Source organism: Phyllopteryx taeniolatus, chromosome 7, assembly GCF_024500385.1.
Source record: "Phyllopteryx taeniolatus isolate TA_2022b chromosome 7, UOR_Ptae_1.2, whole genome shotgun sequence".
Taxonomy (NCBI): Eukaryota; Metazoa; Chordata; class Actinopteri; order Syngnathiformes; family Syngnathidae; genus Phyllopteryx; species Phyllopteryx taeniolatus.
This window is the reverse complement of record NC_084508.1, coordinates 10,608,445-10,630,687: the sequence shown is the minus strand read 5'-3', so window position 1 is coordinate 10,630,687 and position 22,243 is coordinate 10,608,445. Positions and strand designations below refer to the sequence as shown.

General features: G+C 41.0%; 2 protein-coding genes across 3 annotated transcripts; both read left to right on the top strand.

Moving 5' to 3' along the window:
• Positions 1-4: 4 nt before the first annotated feature.
• LOC133481196 (torsin-1A-interacting protein 2-like) lies at positions 5-6,058 on the top strand. The gene is given in 8 exon segments (XM_061780282.1): positions 5-143; positions 834-1,000; positions 1,094-1,153; positions 1,742-1,930; positions 2,836-2,946; positions 2,949-2,987; positions 3,075-3,230; positions 4,444-6,058. Coding segments are annotated over 7 exon segments (1,371 nt in total). The 5' UTR covers positions 5-143; positions 834-948; the 3' UTR covers positions 5,208-6,058.
• Positions 6,059-8,352: 2,294 nt separating this feature from the next.
• olfml2ba (olfactomedin-like 2Ba) lies at positions 8,353-22,243 on the top strand. Of its 2 annotated transcripts, none has more exons than XM_061780276.1 (8): positions 8,353-8,734; positions 10,472-10,735; positions 10,865-10,972; positions 13,438-13,599; positions 14,331-14,547; positions 15,240-16,097; positions 17,328-17,504; positions 21,159-22,243. In XM_061780276.1, the coding sequence occupies exons 1-8, from the start codon at positions 8,558-8,560 to the stop codon at positions 21,773-21,775; spliced, it is 2,580 nt and encodes an 859-aa protein (XP_061636260.1). In that variant the 5' UTR covers positions 8,353-8,557; the 3' UTR covers positions 21,776-22,243. The 2 variants fall into 2 exon arrangements, with proteins under 2 accessions (XP_061636260.1, XP_061636261.1); XM_061780277.1 differs by having other exon boundaries at positions 8,560-8,734; positions 10,543-10,735.

The following is a 22,243-nucleotide window of genomic DNA, read 5'->3' as shown; positions in this document are numbered from 1 at the left end:
CCCCCCCCCCCAACTTTCCCCAGTTGTAGTGGTCCCTCCAGCAACACGGACCGAGTGAAAGGTTCCGCACTCACTTGGTCAGTGAGAGAAACACAGAATCATCACCAGGTTGTTGTTCGAAATTCACAGTGATGTGATTGGGGGTGAGTTTACAAATGTATTTCTACTTCAGTTATTTACAAATTTATGTGCTCGAATGGGTTTTTTTTACGGCGAGGCGGCTAAATTCATACTACGGCAGTGCTAGCTGTTAGTGAAGCTAGCTCAATGTGCTAGCTAACTGGCTTTCAACATTTTCGTTTCGTTTTGTCGCGTTTTCTGATCCTACTTTTGTGTGTGAGATCATTCCATTCGAGTCCCTTTTTCCGCTCGTTTGCATATATTTTACATATGGGTTTGCCAGCTTAGCTTTAATATATTATCGATCTATATGCAATATGTGTGGATTTGATGAGGCAAAAGTTGAGTTTTATAGAATAGACTAGAAGTAGAATCTTATTTGTGTCAGGGTTACACAGAGACCCCACTGTGCTCCCAGTATTTGCATTTCACCCAATGACTGTTCTTGTATCTGTAGGTTTTAGTGTCTCCTAGGTTTCCACCTCAATTCCTTTGTTCTTGTTGTATAAGAAACCGACAAATTTCACTGTTTGAGGTCAGCTTCCACACTTGGACCCAGGTTCACGTTTGGTCTGTTCGCCCAAACCGGCTTGCTTCATTAAACTAGACTTACATCGTCACAGCAGTCGCATTGTTGGATTATTGCTGCAAATTTCTTCATTGGTGTACATAACACGTTTCAACAAATCGTTTTGGACTCCCGACACTCCCAGGAGCAGTTGTCCCAAGTGGATCAATGTGCAGGTAGATGAGCATTTGTTCATCTTTGTGCTACAAAGGACCACTCATTGGGCCGTCTTGAGTGAAGCTCCCAAGTCCCAACCAGTCATGGCAGAACCACCAGACCCAGCTGTCCATCTCCAACAAGAAGAAGCAGCAGGTAAGGCATTGCAGATGCTAAACTTTCAAGGGGACTATATATCTGATGTATAGGTTTGTGTATAACATTGTACCAAATGTGTGACATTGTCAGGTATCAAGGGAGAAGACAATCAGTCTACTGCGAAGATTACGCAGCAGCAACATTGTTTAGGTAAAGTAGTTGAGCTTTTATCATCAGCCTTTTTTCCCTGGGTTACGGTTAATCAACTCGCAACTCTGAAAAATGTCATTGGAATTGAATTTCTAACTGAAATTTATCATAGCAAACCGTGGTAAATGTATTGATCCATTTCGGTTTTAAGCAGTCTCCGTTTGACATTCTAACAGTGGAACTTTGTCTTGTTTTGGTTGCATTCTCTGCAGAAAATCCTGCTTCACAAAGATAGGGTGTTGCACATGGAAGCAAGGTGTTTAGTGTCTTTTTTTTTTTGGGGCAGCTTCATTTGTCATAATAATCTCTTCAATGCAGATTTCTTTTTCTGAGAAGTTGTTGTTAGGCTCTTTGTCTGTTTTATCATTTGCCATTTCTCCCTTTACAAAGACGTTAGTTTTTTAGAATGCACCTGATTTTTAAAATTAAACTTCTTTCAGATGCTGATGATCAATAAAATAATTTTGTTGTTCAGTTTCTCTGTACCCTGTGGCTCAGTAGTTGGAGATCACTGCTTTAAATCAGCTGAGATGAGATATTCTGACATCTGGTCATTATGTTTATGCTCCTGCACTGTTTGTGCTGCAGATAGCGATCAGCCTGACGAGAGGACGGTAGCTCTGACTGATGGGTGGAGTCAAGAGGAGTTGTTGAACGAGCCGAATGTGGAGAAGGGCACCATCCCTCCAACTGACCTCGCTGGGCATGGTGATGACGATAATGATTGCAAAGGAGCAAAGAGAGATGAGGAACCAACAATGAAAGAAGAGTTTGCTGGTGAGCGTTCCCTGCCTTCTATAAGTAACAAATTAGGTATGCCCTATAAGTATATGTTGGTACCTTGACTTATGAGTGACCTGATTTCTGAGGGTTTTTTTTTAGATACGAACCGTTGCCTGGCTGTTTTTTTTTTTTTTTGACTAGCGAGTAAAAAAAAAAACATCGTGGCAGCACAAACTTTATATTAAGCAGAAGTTTAGCAGATAGTGAACAATTCTTCCCAAAAAGGCTACAGGCTGTTTATTGTCACTCACAATGGAAATGTACTGTTAAAATAATATAAAACAAAGAGACCTGCATGGTTTGTATTTAAAACAACCACATAACTTTGCCTGTGGATTTACATGGATCAAAGGTGGCGCTTTGAGGTCATGTTTGGAAAAATAGGTCATGTTTGAGACTACCGCAGAATAGCACACGACCAGAGAGAGCCACTCACAGGAGGAAGTGATAGGAGAGAAAAAAAATGAAAAAAAAACCTGAGCTTCTTTAACTAAAATTGTAAACATTCCAAAAGCACATTAATTACACATTTTCTCCCAGTAATGTAATGATTACAAAGACATACATTTTGTAATTAAATTACATAATTTCGTTACATGTAATTAGTTACACCCCAACACTGTCAGTATCAGAAAGAGCTGCACAATGAATGAATGATGCACAAATTGTTTAATTCTCTACATTATATTTAATCATATTATTGTATGTTTTTATAAGGCATAATACTGTAGAGTGTTTTTTTTTTCTTTAAAAAAAATTGTATGGCTCGTTGGAACAGATGAATCGAATTTTCATTCATTTCAATGGGGAAAGGTGATTTGAGATGTGAGTGTTTGTAATTAGTCAACTCGTAAGCCAAGGCATCGCCGCGCTTACATTCTAGTTCTTCTCTGTTGTAGCTGGGGTGGACCAACTGGGGGATGAGGAGGCACCGGAGCACATCACACCAGCAACAGATGGCGACACAAACCATGATCATGCAGACGATCCCATTGAAAGGCTCCAGGAAGACCTCTGTTCCTTAATGACACAAATCATGATGATCAAAAAGGTGCATACCACGCATTTCATATCTCGCTCTCGCTTTATGAATGTAAATATTCACCAACGAGTTTTATTCATCCCTCTTGTTGATTAGAATCCAGAATTTGGAATCCCGAGGAAGAAGAGACCACACAGGTGCCGCGGAAAGCCTCAATGGAGGAGCTGATGGATGATCGGAGTACGCAGGTGGAGGCCATTGGCCCGACCACTCAGGAAACAACTGATTTCGAAGTTACTGGAATACCCGGAGGTAATCTAATCCATTCATCTGTTTTCGGGACCAGTTATCCTGATTAGGGTCATGTGCAAACTGGAGTCCAACCCAGCTGACCGAGCCCACGTTCACACACAGACGGATATTTCTAAAAATATTTTCTTATGACTACCCTAATAAAATACAGTGGTGCCTTGAGATACGGCTTTAATTCGCTCCATGAGCATGCTCGAATCACAAATCATCTTTCGCCTTTGAAGTGAATGGCAAATGCCTCGCTGCCAAAAAAACAACTAAAACATTTAGAATGCTTTTTTTAATAATGAAAATAGAACTCTATACAATACTGTACTTTATAGAAGCATACAGTAATGACACAATTAAATAAAACAAAGAAACAGTTTTTCGTACATTTTTTGCTTAAATTCAATGGACATTGTGCTACGCTTACTGGTCTTTGCGCCTCGGCCACCTGGGCAGTGCTATACTTGGTGTAAAAAAACAAAAACATTTTGTTGGGTTTTTGGGGGAGGTGGGAACCAGTTAATGACATTTTTTCCATTCATTTCAATCAGTAAAGATGATTTGAACAAGTGTTTAGAGTTATGTGCGCGGTCATGGAACAAATTTAACCTGTATCTCATGGCACCACTCTAGTATCAAATCTCCCAAGTCATTCACCGCAGTGATATGCAAAAGAGTTTGCAACCACTCTCTCTATCTGCTGTCCCTCAAATTAGAAATTTTTTTTTTTGGAGGTGCCACAATTAATCGATTGACAACTAATTGATTATCAAATGAATCGACAACTCTTGATAATCGTTTAGAGCAGGAGTGTCAAACTCATTGTAGTTGTGGTTTCAGAGGGCCCATTATGACTGTGGAACTGTATAAATGTATAATTGCCTCATTATATTACATATACAGTGGAACCTCGGTTTTCGAATGCTCTGGTTTTTGACATTTTTTTCCAATGAAATTTTGTCCCAGTTATTATACCTCATCTTGGTTTTCATATAGTTGAAAATGGTCCAAATGCTAAACACGTTCACCTGCCTGCATCACTCATAACCTTGTTTTGAAATGCTTGCAATTTCTCAATGTTATTTTTTAGTTTTATCAAAGCATTTGACAGATCTTTTTTCAAGACAACAAGGAACAGTTTTTAATTGAGAAAAGACTGTTTCTCTTTTTAAAGACTGCAAATATTTGACTTCATAAAACCTCTCAATCTCTTACCTCTGTGCAGTAAAAAGATACCTGATCGGCATCGGCATACTGTTGGCCCTCGTCGCCATGGTAGTGCAGCATGTCCTCAGCCCCGAGCCCCCGCCTCCGAGCGTCACGCCTCCGATCGACATCTTTCTCAGGCAGCTGGAAAAAGTCGAGTCTCGCTTCCCTCGCCAGCGTCCCGAGCTGTGGAACCGGAGCCGGATCCACCTGAAGAGGCACCTCCTGACCCAACGTCCCAGCCAGCCCGTCAGTCTGATCCTGACGGCGGGCGTCGCGGGCCGCCAGACGCTCCGCTGCTTGGCCCGCGACCTGGCCTCCGCCTTCTCCTCCTCGCTGAACGGCTCCGTGCTGCACATAGACGGCGCCAGCAGAGCCGGAGAGGACAGCGACCAGGTGAAGCTGGACATCGACGGCCAGCTGCAGTGGGCCTTTGAAGGAGACAAACCCGTGGCGGTGATTCACCGCTTCGAGCAGCTGCCACCGGGCTCCACCCTCATTTTCTACCGCTATTGTGATCACGAGAACGCGGCGTACAAGAAGACGTTCCTCATCTTCACAGTCCTTCTGGAGGAAGAGGAGGATATCCCTGCCGGGACTTCTTTGAGCGCCGTGGAAGAGATGGTGGACGACCACCTCCAGAGGAAGTTCCTCTCGCACAGTCGTCCCCTGGCCTTCGACAGGATGGACCTGGACAAGTACAGCGGACTGTGGAGCCGCATTTCTCACCTCATCCTTCCTGTTTCTGCCGAAGCGTGGACGGCGCACGAAAGCTGCTCGTGAACACTCTAATTATCTTTGGCCGCATCTTTGAGGTTGTTGGTTGGTGGCCATATTGACAGGTTTGATGAACACGTGGTGACACTTTAAGGACTGTGATTAACTCCCATGGAAGTCAGTTGAGCGCAGCATCACCAGGGCCAACCAATCTGTATTTTAGTACAGTGCCAAATTGTACACCCTCATAGATAGACACCTCTTGCATATTAACATCCATGCATCATTCCCTGTGAAATGAAGGAAAATTATTATTTTTTTTAAATCAATGTTTTAAATTTCCAATTTACATTTTTTCAAAACAGATTTTTTTCCCCATGTTCATGAAAATAAGTTCAGTAGGTTTTTGAAACAGCACTGATTCATGAAGACTAAACAGTGGTGGATGTGGGCTTAAGTGTAGACATTTACTTGTAAGATAAAAATGACTTGTAATTTAAGCAGTGTTCTTCGATGCACAATGATGTCAAATAGTACAAATTGAGAAATTTTAATATTCTAATTATTATTATTTTTAAATCACCACTATTTATATTCATAACAAATGTAAACCTAAACCAAGAAGAAGCTCTGTGCAGGATCACGACAGGAAAATGATTATTTTATTTTACCAATCTGTGTTTTTTTAATGATTTTTTTTGTCCACCATCTTGTTTTTTTGTTGATCACTTATTACTTACAGCACAATTAATACACAACACTATTTTAATAGAATCTTTTCTGCAATCGCCAATCATCCTCTGGCACCACGCTGCGGTGTGTTTACCGAACTTCCTCTGTCATACTCCAGGAAGACTGTTCTGTTCTACTTCATACTGTACATGAGCCTTCAATCAAATAAAGACAGAATTCTCAGGCTTGTTAGCGTCATTGCAGTGCACGCCAGTGCCTATAGAGTGCAGCATTTAGCAAAGCCAGAGTTGAAAACCAAGGCTCAGCAAATTTGTGCTCAAGGGCCACAAAGTTTTATTAGATGGAGCAGGTCATATGTTGATGAGGTGAAATGAAAAACAAAACTGCAAAGGTTTATTGTAATAAAATTTTTAAAAATTCCTGCACATCTTGAATACAAAAAAAAAAAAGACTTTTTACAAATATAAAATTTTAGTATTTACAATGAATTAAACATTTTCATTAACCAATTTTAGGAAGAATGCAACAAATAGTTTTTAGTAATAATTCATGCTCTAAATATTTTTGAATTAATATAAATAATGAGCAATCATACATCTACAGAATTGTTTACAAATATCTTAATTTTACAACCCCAATTCCAATGAATTTGGGACATTGTGTTAAACATAAATAAAAACAGAATACAATGATTTGCAAATCATGTTCAATCTATATTTAATTGAATACACTACAAAGACAAGATATTTAATATTCAAACTGATAAACTATTGTTTTCAGCAAATAATCATTAATTTAGGATTTTATGGCTGCAACGCGTTCCAAAAAAGCTGGGATAGGTGGCAAAAAAGACTGAGATCCCTCAGGCGGCACTGCATCAAAAACTGACGTCAGTGTATAAAGGATAGCACCACATGGGCTCAGGAACACTGCAGAAAACCAATGTCAGTAAATACAATTCGGCGCTACATCCGTAAGTGCAACTTGAAACTCTACTATGCAAAGCAAAAGCCATCTATCAAGAACACCCAGAAACGCCGCCGGCTTCTCTGGGCCCGAGCTCATCTAAGATGGACTGATGAAAAGTGGAAAAGTGTTCTGTGGTCCGACAAGTCCATATTTTAAATTGTTTTGGGAAATTGTGGACATCGTGTCCTCCGGGCCAAAGAGGAAAACAACCATCCGCACTGTTAAGGATGCAAAGTTGAAAAGCCAGAATCTGTGTTTGGTATGGGGCTGTGTTAGTGCCAATGGCATGGGTAACTTACACATCTGTGAAGGCACCATTAATGCTGAAAGGTACATACAGGTTTTGGAGAAACATAAGCTGCCATCCAAGCAACTTCTTTTTCATGGACGCCGCTGCTTATTTCAGCAAGATAATGCCAAACCATATTCTGCACGTTTTACAACATGGTGGCTTCGTCGTAAAAGAGTGCGGGTACGAGACTGGCCTGCCTGCAGTCCAGACCTGTCTCCCGTTGAAAATGTGTGGCGCATTATGAAGCGTAAAATACGACAACGGAGACCCCAGACTGTTGAACAGCTGAAGCTGTACATCAAGCAAGAATGGGAAAGAATTCCACCTTCAAAGCTTCAACAATTAATGTCCTCAGTTCCCAAACGTTTATTGAATGTTGTTAAAAGAAAAGGTGATGTAACACAGTGGTAAACATGACCATGTCCCAGCGTTTTTGGAACGTGTTGCAGCCATAACATTCTAAGTTAATGATTATTTGCAGTTTGAACAATAAATATCTTGTCTTTGTAGTGTATTCAATTAAATATAGGTTGAACATGATTTGCAAATCATTGTATTCTGTTTTTATTTATGTTTAACAAAACGTCCCAACTTCATTGAAATTGGGGTTGTAGTATTTGAGGTAAGTGTATTAAACATTTTCAGTATTACATTTTTATTATACTGTATATAATTGATTTATATTTAACCAATTATTTAAAGTAAATGTAAAATGTCTATGTAAAACTGTTAATGATTTAATTACATTTTTAACAATACATCAAAGAGCAAATTATTTCATGATATAAATTAAAAAAAAACGAATAAATACATCACCAATTTTAGGAAGAAAATTACAAACTAATACACTTATAATCGTAAAACCTAATGTAACAAGTAGTGCCCAGGCCATACTTTTCCCAGCACTGCTTTAAAGTAACACAGCGTGCAACAAGCTGCTGCTTTGACTGTACAGACACTCACTGGCCACTACATTAGGTATTCCTACACACTGGCATGAGATCCAATACAATCAGAGATGTACTAATAATAGTCTGAACTCATGCAGATATGCACGGTATCCCACTGGGACCTGTTCCTAATATTTTGGTTACCCTACTTAATGAAGTGGTCGCCACTTCCAACGACATTGGACACATTTATTGTCTGCGAGTTCCTTTTACAGTGCTGATGTATTTGAGAGTTGAACTCCTCCTCACTCCCTCCATCTGGCCCCGCCTCCTGTCGGCACTCGCACAGCTTTCACACGCACGCTCTCCCTGCCTCCACTCTCCATCAGTGCATTGACATCATGGCCTCATAGGGCCTCATCTCCAGAGTCTGGACTCGCCATGAGGAGGCCAAGGACTTTACTTGGCTGCTAACTTGAAAAATCAGCCACTTTCCCCCCCCTCTCTCTCTCTCTCTCTCTCTCTCTCTCTCTCTACCATTTGTCGTCCAGAGGGACCACAGTACTGGCAGCATGTTGAAGTGGTGCGTCGTGATCTTGGTGCACTGTGCGCTTTTTGCGCTCGGAGTCGCCGTGCCGCCAAAGAGCCTGGCTGCTGCAGACTCCAGGCTGCAAAGTGACACAGTGGCAGGGCAAAGTGCCAACAAGCTGCAGGAGGCGACAGATGACGGGCAAAACACCCTCTCGAAGGTAAGATGTGCACTCACAATGCATCATACAGTTACGTCCAGATGTGTGATTTTTGCCTTTATACCACCACAATGGATTTAAAAAGGAACAGTCAATATCCGATGGATATCTGATACAGTGCAGTATCTGAGTCAAGTGTAGACTTTTGGACTTTTCATTGACCATTTCGAGTAATTACAGCCATTTTTTTAAATGCAGTTTTCATGTGTAATATTCACGAGCTGTTACTTGGCCAGGTACTACATTTCCTTGTTGCATTAAGACAAAGCCAAGCTGTTAAAATTCAGTTGATATCTGAATTGAGCTAGCAATATGAAGTCCAGTGGAGATTTCAATGCAAGTGAACGAGGACATCATTGGGATAAAATCCACAACAACATCAATCTGAAAGAGCGATTAAAAACTGGTAGGTTCACCAAAAAACCCTGGAACACATCTAAAGTGGACGATGGTAGATGATCGTCAACAGAAGTCAAGAATACTCCAGAGATGGGCTGTTAAAATCTCCAATCAAGAGACACCTTCATGAATGTAAATCCAAACAATTTACAACAAGGTGCAAGAACAGGAAAAGACAACAGAATTCTTAAAGCAACTTGAATGACGATGATGAAGCAAAGGAACAGCATGTGGTTCAAAGCATACCACATCATGTGTCAAACATGATGTCTGACTGCTAATGGAATGTGCTCAGTGGTGTTTTTTGATGACAGAACTGCCCGACTGAAGTAACAAGATGGGTTGGGTTGTGCGGTGTACTGTTTAGTAAACCTAATGATACAAAACTAATAGCAAGACTACGGCTAATGATCCCAAACATACCATGAAAGCAACTTGAGACTTTTTTAATGCAAACAGATGAAATATTCTTCAATGGCCAAGTTAGTGGCCTGATCTCAACCCAATAGAGTATGCTCTGAATTACTGAAGAAATAAGTGAAGACAGCGAGACTCATATACAGCAGTTTTTCATATAAAAAAATATATTTACAAACGTTTGTATATTATTTCATTGTATCTGCAGAACACAATGACAAAGTCTTTCTACTCTATTCTATTCTATTGGGCCCAAGCTCCAGGCTGTGTGAAGGACCTCATCCCACGGATGGGAATTTTCCATCCTGCAATTATTTGTTTTTCGCAAACGATATTTGTTCCGCGACGGGGGATAGCATTTTGATTCCCACCCAAAGTTGTTTGGATGACACCCCTCCCAACGTCCTGCCCCTCCCCCAGGTGCATGCCCGGAGCCACTGTCCCATCCGCCCCCCCTCTTTTCACGCAACTGCTCCCTCTGCACATTAGACAAGGCCCCTCACTGCCCATTTTTAAAACTCGTCTTGAACCAATTATTAGTCTTTGGCTTCCAACTTTTATTGTTTTAAACTTCTTTTTTATTGTCTGATTAGGGTTAGTTAATATTTAAATGTTTTGTACCTTATGTTTGATTTGTATTTATGTGCAGCACTTTGTTTTTAGCTGAGGTTGTTTTTAAAGTGCTCTATAAATAAAGTTGAGTTAAATGGCTTCAATGGTAAAACCTCTTACATTAAAGCTGAAAGTCTACACTTTAACAATGTTGTATTTTTTAATCCATTGTGGTGGTGTATAAAGGCAAAAAAAGAAAACGTAAAAATCCTTCTGGATCTAATTGTATGGTGTGTGGACACCTGACAACTTTTTGTGCACAAACTTGAACGTGGTGGAAAAATACATACCGTCCTTTTCTCTTTGTAGCTGCTGGGTGATTATGACAAAGTGAAAGCCCTCTCGGAAGGCTCTGACTGTCGGTGTCAATGTGTTGTCAGACCCCTGAGCAGGAGCGCCTGCCGGCGGATAGAGGAGGGCAGCGCAACCGCGCAGGACTCTTACACGGTGGAGACCATCACGTCCGGTCCGGAGTGTAAGTGCGCCTGCATCGCTCCTCCGTCTGCGGTCAACCCCTGCGAGGGAGAGCTCAGGCTGAAAAAGCTTAGGGAATCTGCGAAAGATGATGTCAAGGTGAAGTGTCATACCCCGCCCCCCCCCCCCAAAAAAAAACAAAACAAAGGATCATCATGGAGCTTGATTGGCACTCTGATCCCCGGTTGGTCTTCACGTCTTTTGACCGAGTCCCCTTGATCGTTTTAGTTGGCCACCATCCTTGAGCTTCTGGAGGGTTCCTATTATGGGATGGATCTACTGAAGCTGCACTCCGTCATCAGCAATCTGGTGGACCGTGTGACACACATTGAAAAGGTACCGGATGACGGAGGAGGATCCATTTAGTGTCCTGACTACCAGATGTTTAGCGATGATGAATTAGGGTAGTTAATCACACGCAGTAGAAAGGAAGCTTCAGCTAGGCCTGAATAGACGTGGAAAAAAGTATTGGGTCACCTGGTCATTGCACCTACGGGAAGTGAAAACGGAAGAAAATAGAGAGTCGGTCCCTCTCCATTTTGGAACTACAACAGCTTTTACTCTTCCTAGAAGACTTTCTAAATGAATCTGTAACATCCCAGTGGGAATTTTTGTCCATTTGCGAGGTCAGCGGCCACTGATGTTGAATTTGGGAGAGGTGTTTGCTGGGGTTTAGGTCAGGGTTATTTCATACGAAACATTCAAACTTGTGCAGATTTTAAAATGCTAAAACATTAGTTAATTATCAATTAAGTACAAGGTACAGGACATCATGCCCTGAACATAGTGTTCATCGGCTGAGCAAAGAGTTATTTTCCTATATTGCTGTTTAAAATGGCCACAGCTTGAAGCGCATGCTTCTCCAAACAAAAAAACATTACTATAATATAAGGCTTCAACTAACAATTACTTTAATCAATTAATTTGTCAATAGTTTTGGATTAATCTTTTTTTTATTTCCATGCCTTTATTATTTCAAAATTGACAGTTCAGAAAATGCACAAAAATACTTTGATTATGATTCAGTTACTAGTTTGGTCTGTAACATGGCATAAAATGGGCAAACATTTTCCTCATGGTTTTCCAAAGTAAAATCAGATGTTTGCAAATGCCTTAATTTAGATTAAACACAAATATAATCAGTCTGTTTTCAGGCTGAAATTCCAAGAGTTTGGACATTTCTTAAATTAAAAAGAGGTCTCGAAAAGATTCATTGCTAATCAAAATATGTGTTGATTATTTGATCATCGATTAGTTGTCGATTAATCAATGCAATATAATAATAATATTGTCTTCGGTCTTCACTTTTATTCAAGTGGGGTTGCATAAGAAAGCATAAAAGTCCCAGAAAAAGGTGGCGGTCTGAGTATTCTGACTCCATATAATCAAAAGAAATCCCAATTGTAATCATGGCCGAGGCAAATTATGGCGTCTTCGCCTCACCGCGGATGAGAAAAACAAAAAAACGACAGGAAAAAAACCTGTTCACATTTGCCATTTGTTGAATACCGCAGTCGCACTGCGTAAATATTGACTTGATCTTCCACTAGTGCAATTGGCTGGCGACCAGTTCCGCGTGTAACCCGCCTCTCGCCCGAAGATAGCTGGGATTGGCTCCAGCACGCCCGCGACCCTAGTGAGGAGGGGCGCTACAGAAATTGGATGGATGGATCTTCCACTAGCTGGCTCGCTGACTTGAGATGTGACACAGCTATTGTTAGGAACACTGAAAATAGATGTGCTTTTTCCCCACTAAGTGGTCTCTGAAGATTTTTTTTCGCCTGGGAAAAATGAGCCTCCATTTAGACTTGCAGTATTTATACAATACATAGTCTACAGACACTACAGTATATACAGTATTATTTACTCAGCTGCAGGGCATAATGCGAGTCTACTAGGGGGAAAAGCATTTATTGGGCTGAGGCCATTAGCTGCAGGAATGCATGTACAAATTTGAATAATGTTTAAAACAATCTATACTTTTTCCACATACATAATTCTACCCAAATCAATTAACACATTTACTATTTACTAATACTATTTTACTGTAATAAACACAGGGAGAAACCATGAGTAGGCATTTTACATACAAATTCTTCTAACATTTCTACAAAATATTGAGCCGAGTGATCACAAAGGATTGTTTATAGTTTCTTAGAGCAAGGTTGTACAAAATAACCGTGGACAATGAGCCACAGGCTGCTTCACCATTATGATTATTGTCTGATCACATGGAGCAGCTCGTTCTGGTAAACTGCCACTACGATGTAATTTCCTTTACAAAAATAACACTATTTTACAATTTTCTCACTGTCCAACAAAAGACCTTTAATATATATATGTGTGTGTATATATATATATATATATATATTTTTACATTAATCTGAAACAGAAACACACTTTTTGTTGTTGTTTTTTCAGGTTTAAAAAAAAACCTCACAAAATGTAGAGCTATTGTACATACATTTTATTGGACAGTGACGTATTTATCATATTATTGACACCATGTGGTTGTTGTGATTGTCACACATGGCTCCTTAAGCAACTTCAGCTTCACAGATGCCACATTTACTGTCTGTCCCACATGATGCTATCGATCATAGTAAGGGTAACTGCGTCCACCTATTAGTGACAACAGTCACTATTTTCCGGAGGGAGGAAAATATAAGGATATTCCACGATCCCTCATCTTCTTTTTCTCTTTTAACACTTCCGTCCAATGCAGATTGTAGCCTTCACTGTCATTGCATGCACAGCTTTACTGCCACAGTATAATCACATTTATTTATGACTGCGTGAAGGTGATGGCCTTGAAACAGACCAAAGATGAGGTCAAGTCCCACACAAATCCACCAAAGCCAACAGACAACACTAAAAGGTGGCCCACGGCCCCACATTCACCCCACCAAGATGGTCAGGAGGGAGAAAAACTGGAATGGCCAGAAGCATCCCAACAAGCAACGGTAAACATGATGTCTTTAACATATCACAAAGTTAACACTAACAGATTGTAACCACTGAGGCCAAAAAATGAAAGGGGAAAAAAAGTTGTCGTTTTTAGATTCAGAACACTTTCCTCCATGTAACATGTCAGACAAATCATGTATTGTTTGCAATAAAATAGAGTTCAAACTTTGGCATTAAGACGGCGAATATGTTAAATTGTTACTGATAAGGGGGAGGCCGGGCGGGTGACCGTAGCACTGCTGACCCCATGACAGCATCCAAGTGAAATGGCGATCCTGTCCAGAAGTGTTGGGTGGGCTTCTCCCCAAAACTGAATCACCACGCTGGTATGCTTTCTCAGGGGCATTATGCAAGGTTATTGATGAAAACTGAAACTACGTGGAACAAATCTGACGTGATGATGAAAACGTGGCAGCAAGATGTGCCAATACATTAACGAGAAAGTTAGCTTGAAAATGTTGTGTATCCCCAACAAACACAATAAGCTAGACAACACTGGTGGGAGCTTGGACAGTTAAACTAAAACAAACACCAAAAAATCCGTCCCAAATGTTGTCTTATTTTGAATCATTTTTGCCAAGTTTATCTCTCATAGTCACACTTAGATTTTCAACTATTGCTAGAAATAAATATTTGGTGAAAAACTATTTTTGTTAGGCAAAGTCTCAAACATGCAACATTTCATGTCATTGGATGGTTGTGAAGTTGTTCCTCTCCCCACAAACAGAAGAAGGATGGGGAGAAGTTTTTTGCCAGAACTCAGTCCAACGATTCGACTCAGGTCACCAAGGTGAAATCGCATGTGGCTCCCAAAAAGGGAGGCAACAAGGAGCTTTCTCAAGGGTCCAAGACTGCTCTTAATGGGATGATTATCAGAGGAGTGACTTTTTACAAGTCTGAGCCAGAACCAATGGCCACTGACGACGGGGAGCATGAAGAGAACGGTAAGTGCCACCAACCCTCAGGTCTTCAAACAATGGGATGAGGAATCTTTGTCTCGCCACATTGTTTTGGCAATAAGCAGCGTGCACTCTGACAAGAACCAGCTGGTGGCAATGAACGGCCTTTATAGAGAATTCAAACGAAAACAACAGGGATCACTGTCTTACTAAAAGTCTGTTAACTCCTGGTGGAGCAAACCTTTTTTTTTTTTTTCTTCTTCTTTCAAAATTCTGGGGAGATGCATAAAGTTCTCTCACAAAAGTAAAAAAAAAAAAAAACTAAATAAATAATTGTTGAGCGCTATCTGTCAGGCTACTTTTATGGACAAAGGTATTAGAGTCCCGTCCTTCTAATCCTACCATTTGCAATCTGGGCCGGTAAAACGGTTCCATCGTGATGGTGAAATGGTGAAAAGAGAACATTCAAAAGTGAACAAATTGTGGAGTGTCACATAGTTCGTGTTTCTATTTTCTAGTTAGCCGGCTATTTTCTGGTTCCCGGACAACGTTGTTAGGATTAGATGGACGATATTGCACCAGAGGTCTGGGGGAAAGTTGCATGCAACTCAAATACAATGTAAATGTGCCACTCTTCCCTTTAAAATTTAGCATTACATTTGTACATAGAGAGATGACCACAAATGCTTAATGTTGGCATTAGCTGCCTTTGACCCGAACTTCCCTATCCTCTGCAGATTTTGAGTATCATGGATTCAGTGGTGACGGTCCAATAGACCTCCTCATTGAGGAGAATCTTCTTCAACACAGAGCTCGGCCCCGCCCCAAGGAAAGGGCAGGGTCAAGGTCATTTCGCCCTGTGACGACTGGCCTCTTTCATGGCTCCAAGAAAACCAGGCAGCCTACAACACCAACAAAAAATCTGAGTGAGGAGATCCAAGACATTGATTCTCCGTCCATTTTCATAGCGGAAGAGATTGACACAAACACAACGAGCATCGTCACATTCAAACCCTACACGACCTCAGAGAACCTCAGCACAATGAACTCTGCGCCTCAATCCGTTGCTTCAGACATCAGCCAGAGGACTTTGAAAACGGACCCTTCCCCAGATGTTACTACCAACGAGATGATCGTAGCAACCCGAGGCGATGATAAGGCAAGTAGTACACAAACTATCACGAGGGAAACCCTAAGCCCGGAAATGAGCGATCAAAAGCAAATCACAGGGGCACCAAACTCCACTGAGGAGGATGTGACCACCGGCACTGGGATCAGTTCATCCAACACCACCAACACCCCAACAGCTAAAGCAACTCAGGTTGCACCCACGACACCACAAGACACAGAACCCATCTTTCTTCCAGTGTCTTTTACCAAAATGCCTCTACACACTTCTCTACCTGTCACCACACCTGCAACGACTTCTACTCCGGCCACCACCACCACTACCAAGACCACTACGACTACCACCATCTCCAATCGGGCTCCTACGGTCAAACGGAAGTATAAGATCAGCTGGGAGGAGGAAGAGGAGGATCTGGAGTTTGATGACATAATGCAAAGGCAGGAGGGAGCCACGACAAGAAAACCTGGTAAATGGATTAATTGCCCCCATAATTCTGTATTTTTAGCTGCATGAATACTACAAACCCCAATTCCAATGAAGTTGGGACATTGTGTAAAAGGCAAATATAAAGAGAATACAATGATTTTGCAAATCCTTTTGTATATTCAACTGAATACACTACAAAGAAAAATAGATTTAATGTTTCAACTGATAAACTTTTTTTTTTTCAAATATTCACTCATTTTGAATTTGATGCGTGCAATACGTTCCAAAAAAGCTGGGACAGAGGCATGTTTACCACTGTTTTCAGTAAGTGTTTGGGAACTGAGGCCACTAATTGTTGAAATTCCTGCCTTTCTTGCTGATGTACAACTTCAGTTGCTCAACAGTCCGGGGTCTCTGTTGTTGTATTTTGCGCTTCATAATGTGCCACATATTTATATTTTCAGTGGGAGACAGGTCTGGAATGCTGGTAGGCCAGTCGAGTACTTGCACTCTTTTACTACAAAGCCACGCTGTTGTAACTTCTGCAGAATGTGGCTTGGCATTGTTTTGCTGAAATAAGCAGGGATTTGTTGCTTGGCTGGCAGCATCTGTTGCTCCAAAGCCTGTATGCATCATTCAGCATTAACGGTTCCTTGACAGTTGTGCAAGTTACCCATGCCATGGGCACTAACACACCCCGATACCATCAGAGCTGCTGGCTTTGGAACTTTGCGGCGATAACAATCTGGATGGTCCTTTTTCTCTTTGGCCCTGAACTTGATCTGCTGTAGAAAATGAATGTGTTGATTCATTAATGACTGAGAAATTATGGAAGAACTACCCCACCTTTAAATGTCAACAACTGGAAAAAAATGAAATAAAATAAAAAGGAAAAAAAAATTATGATCTGCACCAAATGTTAAGGTTTTTTTCCCTTGGCCCTTGCCTCCCGCGACAACAAAGATTGGTTTTAGTTTAGTAGTTTTCTTGCTAACCACCAGACTACTGAAATACTTGTCGATGATATAACCTCCTTGACTGAGATTAATACAAGAGGTAGAAACCTACGCCATCAATTTGGGGAAAAGATGCAACAGTCTGGCAATAGTACAATAGGGTATTATTTGGACTGCACTGTGCCATGCATACATCAGGCTGGTTTATATCAATGCCTGTTTTATAGTAATTACTTTCAGACTCTTTGAGGTAGGTCTGGAAGATGTTGATGCTCTTCTAAATCCTCACTCATAACACCCGGGGTCTTTTGCAGAGGAATGTAAGGACACCCTGGCAACCATCTCTGAACCAGTGACTCACAACAAGTATGGCAGGACTGAAGGGGCCTGGATGAAGGATCCCAAGTCAGACAAAGACAGGATTTATGTCACTAACTTCTATTACGGGAACAAGCTCCTGGAGTTCCAGAACATGGAGGTTTTCAAAAAAGGTAAAGCATTTTTGTTGATCCTGAGCGTTTGTTTGCTCTCATTCCTTCTTACCTTTCCCAAGACCTTAACCAGTTGTTTCCTATTCTCGCAATGGTTTCATCAACTCCTACAATTTCCATTTTTTTTTATTTTTTGGCTATTTTACCATCTCCTACTACTTTCCTATTACAGCAACGTCTATAACAATTGTGTTTATTATCATTCTTTCAATATTTTGCCTGTTCCTCCAAAAGTCCTCATTTTGGATCATTTCTTAGGCCGTTTCACCAACTCCGACAATTTCCCTATGCCGACCTTTTCTTGGCTGTTTTATCATATTCTTTCCTGTTTCGCATCAGATCATTTTACCAGTAAACCTCCTTTTTACCATATCCCACAAACTTCTACATTAGGGGTCAAGCACCAGGCGGTGAGTATTCTTCGGACGAATTCAGCGCCTTTTTGGGTTGGCTCACATATTTTTTTTTGGCATCCTGGTGAAAATGTACACATTTTATGGGTCCCGAACACAACCACTCAAAACTCACTGAGTAGCGTCCTATGGAAAGTAGGGGAAAAAATGCCCGACCAACACCAGTTTAACTGATCGACACGAAATTTGTCTATCATAACAGGCTGCATGAAAAAGTCTCAATCATCCATGCATGAAGTTGAACAGGAAGTCATCCATTTGCCTAAACGAAAAACCAGAACCAGGTACATTGCCGTGAAAAAGTATTGGCCCCCTAATCCCAACTTTTGGTTAATTTTCACTGATCACACCCAAGCCTGATTACCTCCAGACCTGTTCAATAAAGAAATCACCTGTCTGACAAAATCAAGTTGGACTAAAGATCTAAAAAAGCTGCAATAAAATGTCACGAGCCAAACAATTTCAAGAACAATGAAGAAATAATTGACATCTATCTGTCTGGAAAGGGTTACAAAACCATTTCTAAATATTTAGGATTCTAGTGAACCATAGGGAGAGCGATTAACCTCAAATGGAGAAATGATGGAACAGTCGTTAACCTTCCCAAGAGTGGCCGGCCTTCAAAGATTACCCCAAGAGAACAGCAATGACTCATCTAGGAGCCCACAAAGGAACTCAGGACAATTTCTAAAGAACTGGATGCCTCTGTTGCCTCATTTTCTCCTTCAGGACCTGGAGAACTTGCTTTGATTGATGGAACCATACATTTGACTGCTTGCCTAACAGGGACATCGGAATGTCATCGTTCACAAGAATGCTCAGCTAGAAAAAGAGAGGTTCATCAAAACAAGTTTTGGTCAACACCACCTTGTGTGATGTTGAAAATAGCATAGGCAAGTTGTTATTTTTCACAAAATAATGGCGAAAAAGTTAACAGGCCTCCCTCCTATTTCTTCCCTATTCCATATACAAGTGGCCTTGTGCAAAACTGCCATTGACATTTAGATTTTTCAATATGGTTTTATTTCATTTATTTTGAAGTGTTTTATTGCGGTAGCCTTCTTATATTTTTCTTGATAGCACTACTTTCATGTGTATATGAATGGTATGTGTATGTTATATATACACATATTTTTAAAATTTTTTTTATAACCATGCAGCACTTTGTGCGACTGTGGTTATTGGACATTGCAAGTCTGCTCTATAAATAAACAGAAAATCCTGGTGAAAACAACAATATAAATTTAAAAAATAGATATAAACATTGATGGAAAATGTAAAAGCAGGCTTACTGGTTTCGGCGTGGAGGAAGGGTCGGTGTCGGCCTGAACGATAGACCCGAGATGGATAAAAAGCTCGCTCACGGCACATAGTAGTTCACTTACTCAGTCAACTAGGAGACGAAGATGCAGAAAATCTACAGCACTCAGCAGGCTTTGGAATCGATCCTGAACCAAGTCAACCCTTGCGACTTCGATGGAGGAGGCATTGCCCTTCAGCTGAGTTCAGACTCAGAAATGTCTTCTGGTAAGATTTCCTAAACATCCTATTTTCATTTGCTGATTATGACAGTTGTGTTTTAGGAAAAGACCAAAACAATGCTAAATCAATACAGAGGAAGGTCGACTGGAGACACACAGAGAAGGCAAAAGACAGCACAGTGTGGCGTGAAGAATGGGTCGGATGGCATCTCTATCACAGCCCAATTGAATCTTACGCTGCAGATGGAGACCCAACTGCGTTGGTCAGGAGAACAGTGTTGAGTCGCTTAGAGTTTCCTCTGTTTCGTCACTCTTGGCATGCTTCGAAAAACCTTCGGTGCAAGAACAATCACCTCGCTGTGCGCTGTGTGGATTGCTACAAGTACACGTGTGGCAAATGCAGAAAGGAGATGGCGTGGCAGTGCCAAGTATGTTCAGACAATGTAGAGGGTTGAACAGCTCACTTTATCCACATGCTGCACAGATTTGTGTGTTTATGTATTTCATTGCAGTCATTTATATTGTTTGGATCTTGTGCATCAGCAATAAATCTCAACAAGAAATGAAAAACAAACCGTCAACCTCTTACTAAGAAGGGAGGGGAAAATATTTTTTTGTTGTGTTCACAAAAGTGGAAATATTACTCATTTTAGCCCGTTGAACACAATGCTGTGAGAAACTATTGTACACTAGTTCTAAACCGCTACCTCTCTCTCGTTACATTACAACACACTGATTTTGATCGAAATTACTGGCTCCACGCTTAACATAACACTGCATACTTTTTGTTTGATGCATCTCATTACAGATACACGCCCAGATCTCCTTATAAACATATAGTTGCATTACACTTGGTCGCACGGACACAACAAACGCACCAAATATCAACACAGGGTGTGTTCAGAAATTGAGTCCGTCGCTCTCACCGTGCCCTGAGATTGTGGTACTCAGAGAACTTTACAAATCAACGTGTTGTCTATTGGCAGGGATACGTCAGTAACTATATGTTTATAAAAAGCTCTGGGTGTGTATCTGTAACGGGATCTATTGAACAAAAGTGTATGCAGTGTTGTGTAAGCATACAGTCAGTAATTTCTATCAACTTATTCAGGCAAAGGCAAAGCATCATCAGTTCTCTTTCAGTAACCGTGTCGAGAGTAATTGGCTCATTTACAGAACAATGGTGACAAGCTGGTGAAGAATGGTGAAAAAACTGAACGAGCCACACCTTTGGGCATGCAAATTAGAAGAGCCAAATTGCTGCGCTGTTCACACCTGAGTTGGGATAGGAGTTCAAACTAACCCAACCACTCGGCTCCTCTTGAGGCATTATAGGTAGAAAAGCCAAATGTCAGGGCTTTGGGCATTCTAGTGTTCAAAACAGCATTTTAAGTTCACTTAGGTTATATTTGTCTGATATTTACATTAGTTTGATGATCGTAAATATTAAATTGGGTGGAACTATGCAAAAATACAGGAATTTGAGAAGGGCGCCAAGACTTTTTCACGGCACTGTATCCTAAGCGGATGGGCGACTGAATTGCAATTTTTACCCAAACCATCTAATGTGGAAAGAACATGGCCTCAAAGTTTGATCATTTCGAGGATTCGCATGAAAATCACTCTTTGCAGCTTGACTATGTACTGTATCTTTCCTCAACCAACTTATGCAACATCCCTTATTTTGTATCGCTCGTAGCCAACCTCCAACAAATTCTTATTTACCAACTCCTAAAAAATTCTGTTTTGTGTCACTCTAGGCCGTTTTACCAATTCCTACAAGCTTCCTTACAACTGGATCGGCACCGGCCACGTGGTCTACAACGGCGCTTTCTACTACAACCGCGCCTTCTCCAGAGACATCATCAAATTTGACCTACATCAGCGCTACGTGGCCGCTTGGACCATGCTGCATGACGCTGTGATGGAAGAGTCCACGGCGGCGTGGGAGTGGCGTAGTCACTCAGACATCGACATCGCTTTGGATGAGAGCGGCCTGTGGATCATCTACCCGGCGATGGACGATGAGGGCTTCTTACAGGAAGTGGTCGTTCTAAGCCGCCTGAACCCAGTGGACCTCAGTATGCAGAGGGAGACCACCTGGAGAACCGGGCTGAGGAGAAACCACTATGGGAACTGCTTCATCGTGTGTGGCGTCTTGTATGCTGTTGACAGCTACAACCAAAAGGATGCCAACTTGGAATACGCCTTCGACACGCACACCAACACTCAGATGATTCCCAGAATGCCCTTCACCAACAATTACACCTACACGACCCAAATTGACTACAACCCCAAAGAGAGTATACTGTATGCGTGGGACAATGGACACCAAGTCACATACGATATTAAGTTTGCCTATGCAGACTCCAATTAAGACTTTAATTGTAGTAAATTTTAATTCTGAAAGGGATTGTAGATCAGTCCAACTGGCCTATAATGGTTACTGTCAATATTTGTTTAATTTGTACCTGAATTTAATAAAAAAAAAAAAAAAAAAAGTGAGCCATATTGGTCAGTCAACACATCATGTTGTATATGTAAAGAGCCAGGCACACACTAAGCCACACGACTGAACTAGACAGAACTGGACAATTACAAAAACATTTCTGTTGCCCAGGGACCCTCGCACACCTACAGACAATTCCAAACACGCCACAAAAAAGTGACTCTTTGCCTTCTTGATTGGGAATTTTTAAGCACGACCTGCATTTTATTGAACCACAAACAACGTATTTTTGTCAAGGAAAAAGCGGACAACCTGGCTTTGAGAACATGATGATATTTCCACCAATGGTTTTTGTTACAGTATATAATCCATACAAATAAAATTGTAGAGCAATAA

Excerpts from the sequence above, each read along its gene's own strand:
- olfml2ba (XM_061780276.1), top strand. The coding sequence starts at position 8,558 with ATGTTGAAGTGGTGCGTCGTGATCTTGGTGCACTGTGCGCTTTTTGCG. Across the intron at positions 10,736-10,864 it reads CTGCGAAAGATGATGTCAAG|TTGGCCACCATCCTTGAGCT; the intron begins GTGAAGTGTCAT and ends TGATCGTTTTAG. Across the intron at positions 10,973-13,437 it reads GTGTGACACACATTGAAAAG|GTGATGGCCTTGAAACAGAC; the intron begins GTACCGGATGAC and ends GACTGCGTGAAG.